The 7594-nt window shown below is 36.5% G+C and overlaps 1 protein-coding gene across 4 annotated transcripts; it reads right to left on the bottom strand.

Moving 5' to 3' along the window:
• Positions 1–238: 238 nt before the first annotated feature.
• On the bottom strand, positions 239–6684 carry LOC132609475 (putative late blight resistance protein homolog R1B-8). Of its 4 annotated transcripts, none has more exons than XM_060323458.1 (4): positions 6395–6684; positions 4999–5146; positions 2702–4917; positions 239–2603 (listed from the first exon to the last, which is right to left on the bottom strand). In XM_060323458.1, the coding sequence occupies exons 3-4, from the start codon at positions 2974–2976 to the stop codon at positions 1931–1933; spliced, it is 948 nt and encodes a 315-aa protein (XP_060179441.1). In that variant the 5' UTR covers positions 2977–4917; positions 4999–5146; positions 6395–6684; the 3' UTR covers positions 239–1930. The 4 variants fall into 4 exon arrangements, 2 of the variants coding, with proteins under 2 accessions (XP_060179441.1, XP_060179440.1); XR_009570860.1 differs by having other exon boundaries at positions 240–585; positions 696–2603; positions 2702–5146; XM_060323457.1 differs by having other exon boundaries at positions 2702–5146.
• Between the last annotated feature and the right edge of the window lie 910 nt (positions 6685–7594).

The raw sequence follows: 7594 nt of genomic DNA on the forward strand, positions 1-7594 counted from the left end.
TCTCTTTAACTACTCATTGTCCTGAGCAGATGTTTTGAGAATAAAAGAGAGATCAGGTGTCATTCAACACTCTGTAACTCTTAATTTGCAATTATTTTGATTATAATCTTAACTAAGGTTTGGTTAATATCATGAATAGTTTCATCTTAAATTGTTTTCTGCACCCCCTTTTGTCCATTTTCTGGACAAAATTAAGCTATGATCTGTTCTACACTGAGAAAGAACCATTAGTACAGAGTTTGCTCATACATTAGAATTAACAGAGCAGTACAACATACTATAAGAATGAGCTACTTGTAAGGAGCATTCAAGATTCAGTTTAACGGGACCATGAAATGGTTTGTCTAATCCACTGATATTCCAACAACGTTCATCTAGCTTATTCAAATATTTTCAACTTATTATGTATATGCAAAACAAAAACTCAAATATACTACACATAACACACCTAAAAGGATTGTTGAACAGAACATAAAATACTAACAACCCAAATGTATACACATTGAGCAAGTCACATGTATATACAATCAAAACCAAAAAAATTGTGCATGTCCCATTATTCATCCTCAGATCCAACTTTTTTTCCTGCAGTGTTTTCATGAATAACATGGTCAGTACAAGAAATGCGAAAATTTTAACTTATTTACTTCTAAATATTGGGAGTAAGGTAATAGGATAGTACATGTTCACCTTACCTTTGCACATCAAAGCAGAGTGTACATTTCCATCCTAACCTTAAAACTTTTGAAATTAAGGAAACTTGATGAGGTTGTCTGACAAGGAAAACTCTTCTGTTAGACAATCTACTGGTAGGAATTGAACTCTGAGATCAAGCCAATTACAGGAGGGCCTTGTATACTGAGTGCAGCATACACTTCTAATCAAGAACATAAGACAAGGCTACCTAACAAAGCAACCCTTACGATCAAGACTGTTGCCTTTCACTTACAAATAATGACCTTGAATTCGGAATTCCCCATCTCCTCAACTTGCATTTCCTTAATTTTTAGGACAGCACTTACAAACGAGTAGCGACATGATCTTACCTCAATCACTTGCATTGTACACTTGCTTCCAAAACTTTCAGGGATTTCCTCTAGGTTCAAACAACTTTGCACCAGTACTTGCTGAAGACTTTGATAAGAGTCATCAGAGGCAGTCCATTCTAAGAATCCTAGATTCTTTAATTTCAAAACTCTAAGGTTAGGAAACTCCCCGTCCTTAACATCCCATCGCCTGCCTATGAAGGCATAACCTTCTAGTTTTAGAACTTCAAGGTTGGATAATCGGCTAATGTTTGAAATCTTACTCCAAGGGAGTTCAAGACGCGCCAAAGTTAATTTCTTGAGGTTTGAGGGGTATGTAAAGTCTTCGAAACCATAGGGATCTACTGTTAGGATTTTAATCCCAAATCCGACCTTTGTAAGCAGGTTCCCAGGAAAGATTGGAGGGTCACAGCTGGACCACTTAAATACCAACCTCCTTAGACAGAACCTACTTACGCCGTGATGTAAGCGAAGAATAAATAACACACACAGATTTATAGTGGTTCACCCTCAATGTGAGAGCTACGTCCACGTTGCTGCTGCAGATCTTATTAAAGAAGAAATATTACAAGTGTTTACAACACTCAACCTCACAACCCAAATCCCAATTACACTCAAGCATTTTACCACAGGAAATTCTCTCAAAGACCTTCTCTTACTTAGGCTTTTCACTAAGAGTATTTCTCTTAGATTTTTTTCTCTCTTTGGGATGTGTTTAGCAAATGATCTTAATGTCTTACAAATGAACCATAAGCTACCTATTTATAGGAATGAATTTCCTATGATGAGGTAAGCGCTTATATCACGACTATCATGAGGTAAGCGCTTACATCACGACTAAGATGAGGTAAGCGCTTACATCACGACTAAGATGAGGTAAGCGCTTACATCACGACTATGTGAGACCCAACATCTACCACTGCCGTAGAGACACCAATCTTGAGAGATTCGAGTTGTATGAGAGAGTCAAAAGAAGGAAAGAAATATCTTAGAGTTGTCCCTGAACCAGATAATAAGCAATTGAGCTTTAGAAGATTGTGAAATCTTTTCATGAACCTCTGATAGTCCATCCCAGGAAAAATAACCAGATCAGAACAGGTTTGTAAGTTGTGAAGATCCTCTAATTCTCCACGAATGATATATAGAGGACTTATATGCAAAAGCCTCAAGCTTGTGATATCCCAAATGGTATTTGGAATATTGATATGATTGTATTCTCCAGTCACTATAAACGTTTCTAACTCCTTCAGGTTGCATATTGAGCGTGGAATTTCAAGAAAATAAATCCTCAGTTGTAAGTACTTCAAATGAATCAGAAACTGTAATGCATCTACAAGTGTCTGATGCAGCCTTACAGAACCCAAATCTAATACTCTCAGATGTTCCCTGGATTTAGTCAAATCATAATCAACAAATGGAGAATTTACATTGGGAAGGAATCGTAAGGTGTTGATATTTCGTCCAAAACAAAATCTATCTCCAAGAAGCACTTGACAAGGTGCTAAAATATTCACACGTTTACATCGAGCCTCAGAAGCAAGTGATAATGTACCACCACTGGTTCAAGAAGGAGAATAAATTTCAGAGCCATTATCATAGTGACAGCAATATATATATACATGTATAAACACACACACGGAATTGATTTTACTTACTCATTTATCCTCAGCAAAAAGTTGACATTTTTAGCTTTCACCAAGATAAACTCGTGCATTAAATCATGAATATGGACGGCTTTGATCTCCCCTGAGAAATTTATTTTAGCAACCATCACTAGGTTGCTCCTAATTAAATCCATCAAGTAATCCATTGCAACCATCTCTAAGCTCTTCGATCCGGCTTCAACAAAATTTTCGGCGATCCATAATCGTATCAGTTTTGAACAGGAACTTTCTGGTCCTCTAGAACTGAAGCAAAATAGAGAAAGCATTTTTGCAAATGAATGGGCAGGTGTTGGTAACTCGATTCAATTATATCCATGCAACCTTGCATTTTTGACTTCAAACTTTCAGCGACGTCTTGCCAGTAAATTACTTTCTTATGATCATGTTTTGCAAGAAGACCAGCTACCAATACAACTGCAAGGGGTAATCCTCCACACTTTCTTGCTATTTGCTTACCAATCTCCTCGATTTCTTGAGGACAATAGTTGTCTTCTTTGAATACCTTCTCCTTCATTAGCATCCAACTTTCTTCTTCAGTGAACAAACGAAGGTGATGAGGAGTCGAAGAGATCATGGCATATGTGGCGATCGATTCAAGTCTCGTAGTCAAAATAATCCTACTTCCTTTATCATCATCTGGAAAAGGTTTCTTTATATCATCCCATGCCTCAGAACTCCACACGTCATCCACAACAATAAGGTACCTCTTTCCCTTCGAACTTTTGTAGAGCTTCTCAGCTAGTTCATCATTACTCATTTTTTTGGTCCTATCATCAAACTCACAAATATGACCCAATAATTTAAACAAGAGAGCTCTATTATCATAAGATTGGGAAGAACAACACCACAAGTGAATATCAAAGCGATTGGAAATTGCTTCATGGTCATACAATTTCTTAGCCAAAGTTGTTTTTCCTAGTCCTGGCATTCCAAAAATTGAGATCACATCTAATTCCCGAGGCCCTGTCACAAGTTGCTCTATCAGCATTTCAGTCCCCTCTCAAAGCCGACCATCGCTTCCTTTACTTTAATGAACTTGATGTTCTTTCTAATGGTGGAGGGAGTAATACTTTTTTTTTTTTTTTTCAATCAGCAAACAAGAAAGGTGGAGGGTGGAATGATTGAAGAAAGACTCGTGGGCTCCAATTTGGCTCTTTAGTTTGGTAATGTCCATCAGGGAATCTTTTGCTTGGAAAGTAGAAGGATAAGGGCTGGGAAAATACCAATAGGGAAGTGAAAAATATAGCTTTCTTTTGTCCTGATACTCAAAAGCACATAAAGTCACCCAATACTCGGCAAAAATAAATAAAGTAAAAGATACCACTAATATTTAAACAACAGAGCGGCCAACTTCAATCAAGTGCAACATACTAGCAGCAGCAGTATAGATAAATAACGTTAAAAATATCCACTGAGATTTAAACAACAGAGTGACCAATGGTGGAGCTACAGTTCCACTTAAATGTTCGACAGCGTGCAAGTTGCAACATATAGCAGCAACACCAAATAAATCTTGCATCATCACAATTCACAGCCACCATAAACCACAACCAGCAATCAACAGTATCTCCTATAAAATGGATATCCATATTATCCATAACTTTTGTCTGCTTGTTGTTTTCCATGAGTTGTTGTTTTCTCGGAGTCCAAACTTATTTTGGCTTTTACCTTGTGTTCTCACTTGACTATTCCTGAAACCAGGATCCATTGGTTAACCCATTTTTTATCCATGTTAAATATGGGCAGTTCGGATATTTTATCCGTTTTTGTTTAACTCATTTTTGACATGCCCATATCCGATCTGACCCGCTCTGCCGCTCCTAAATATTAACATCATTTCCATTAACGGGTAAACCTTGAAAGTTGAACTTCAGAAAAAGAAAAAGAAAAAAAAAAGATATCACTATATCCAACAGTTGAACTTAAACCCCCTTTTTAACCAACAAAGGAAGAAACAAGCCCATCTAACTGATTACAAAGTAATTAAACAATTGGATAATGAGCCTTTTTCTGATTATTGAACGGCCTGTCAAATAAATTTCAATTGAAGAAAGCAAATACTGAACCTCCGAATGTATGAATGGCATGGCAATTCATTCCTCTCTGTCATCAAAGGTCTCCGGGTTAGAGCACTCCGAATGGAGATCTAATCACCGAGGTCAGGGGCGGAGCTAGGTTGGACCGAGGCCCTTCGGTGAAAAATTACACTGTATATACAAGGCTAAAATTATTTTTTATGTATATATATATAGTAGATATTGAATCTCTTAGCTTCTTCGTGTGTTTACTTTTTTATATTTTTGAATCCCCATAGCAAAAATCCTGGCTCCGCCAGTGACAGAGGTCATGCATCAAGTTGCTCCCAGACTTGCAAGATCATTATTGGAAACTCTCAGACTTGGTACTGCGGAGCCGCATCCCTACTAGCTTACTAGTCTGTACATAAGATAAATGGTAAGTAAGAAGTTCGGTGACATCAATCTAACATAACTTTGAGAGTGCTAGCAAACAATCAGAATTTTATTAATAGATATGTCAATAAAATGCTATAGCCAGAAGTTTAACGAAAAGTGAAAAAAAGAACCTAGCTGAAGCTAAGATAATACCGTAATTACCTAACTCCCTCTATAGGCTCCTTGGCCCCCCAAAACGATAATGTGACGTCCTTGATAGAGGGCAGGTCAAGATGAAAGACTTGCAGACTTCTAACATGGCAAACTTACAAAGAAAGGGTGCATATTACAAATTAAGCAAATTCCACACCGTAAAAGGATGGAAAAGTGAAGCGCTATACAAGACAGAGCACAAATTCACATAGTACATGTTTTTCGGCTCAATGATGATGTAGTTCAAAGCAACAAATCTGTAAGGTCTGTTAGGCCAAAATTGAGTCGGACTCTCGCAGTACGATGGTGGGGTAAACCTATTGAACACTCTAAGTCCCTATGAGGGGGTGTATGCGACGCCCCTGATGAAGGGCGAGCTGATGAGGGTTGGTCAATGTGAAGGACCGACACGCTTCTAGGCAAGTAAGTTTTCAAAGAAGGGTGCACATGGCACCTTACGCAAATCACACATTGGAAAAGGAGGCAAAAGTGATGTGCGATATAAGATAGAGCACAAGTTCACATGGTAATAATTTTTCTGGCTTTATATTAAAACTTACCTTTTATACCTAATTTTTAGACATTCCTTGATAATTGATATACTAGGCCCAGGGGCGGATCTACTTGGGGGCCAGGATGTTCACCCGAACACCCTCGACAAAAGATTACAGTGTATATATAGGATAAATTTTCTGTGTTTATGTGCATATATTAACTTTTGAATAACCTTGGCAAAAAATTACAGTGTATATTTAGCTTCTTCTTTTTTCCGAACACCCTGAATGAAAATCCTGGATCCGCCACTGCTAGGCCACAATGTAATATGCAAAATTCTACTTCATTCACCTAGTAATAATAAAGAGGACGACCTTCTGATACAAAGTTGAAACACATCTCCACTGACAATCAATCCTTAATAACAGAAACTATCTTCATTTAATTATCTAATTTCTGCAAGGGAGCATCATAATAACTATCCATATTAGGAATCCCAAATACAAAATAAGGTGTTGATCAAATTCAAAATTACCATCAAGGGAATCATGTAAAGATAATAAGAATGCAAAAATCAGCATACCTTGAAAGCTTCTCTGCACCTTTAGCAGTACTGGAACACATTATCCTGTTGATAGTTGCCGCAGAGAATTAATGAACACTTAAACCCCATGTATGCCTATAGACTTAAACACGTAGAAAAAGTAATATATGTACCCAAATACATCCTATATATCACAAAATTGATAATTAAGTCATAGTCAAATACTTAGGGTATGTTTAGTATGTTCCACGGAACATGTTTCATGTAAAAAAAGATTTTTGTACTTGTTGTCTTGTGTTTGGTAAGTAAGAAAACAAAAATTGTCCTAAAATATTTGTGCATAATTTAGGTAAACACTAGTATGGAGGTGGGGCGGGGTGGTGGCTATGAGGGGGGAGGTGGGGGTGGCAGTGGGGTGTGTTGGGGTGCGGGAAAGAGATATTAGTTAATTATAATTTGTTTGGCCAAGCTTCTAAAATCAGCTTATTTTGAGAAGTAATTTTTTTAAAAAATATTTTTTCAAAAAGTACTATTTGTGAGAAGCTGTTTGTGTTTGACCAATTAATTTAAAAACACTTTTGAGCAGCAATTAGCGTTTGACCAAGCTTTAAAAAGTGCTTTTAAGTGTATTTTCTCAAAAGTGTTTTTCAAAAAAGTGAATCTAAGGGAAAAACTACTTTTTTTAGCTTTTGAAAAACGTTTCTGAGTACTTATTTTCTTTCAAAAGCTTGGCCAAATACCTCACTTTTTCAAAATAAGTAATTTTGAAGAAAAATAAGTTTGGTCAAATAGGCTATTAGTATGGAATGCTACTTATGAAACTTTTTTCCACTAAGGAAGTTATTTTTCTCATTTCTAAAAATTTGTTTGCATATAGAAAATGTTTTCTAAAACTTTTGACCAGCCAAATATGAAAAAATTGAAAAACATTTTCCAGAAAATAGCTTTTCCTCCGTACAAAACACACCCTTAAAAGAAAATTCAAAAATAAAATATTCGGAATGCTGGAAAATGTAGGAGTTAATCATAACTTTGCCTTAAAACATTAATTTTGACTAGATGATGGCAACAAATATGAGAGTCAATTCAGTTCCCAGAACAAATGACAAGTGGGAGTCTTTAGAATCTTTTCAAGGAGTGGAAGAACTGATTGCTGTTCAAGAAGTTCCATAATCACATTCATCTCTACCCCATCGAAATGCTCTATATAATTCTCTAATATTGCAAGTTATTTTTCTT

The sequence above is a fragment of the Lycium barbarum genome, chromosome 9 (assembly GCF_019175385.1).
Source record: "Lycium barbarum isolate Lr01 chromosome 9, ASM1917538v2, whole genome shotgun sequence".
Classification (NCBI taxonomy): domain Eukaryota; kingdom Viridiplantae; phylum Streptophyta; class Magnoliopsida; order Solanales; family Solanaceae; genus Lycium; species Lycium barbarum.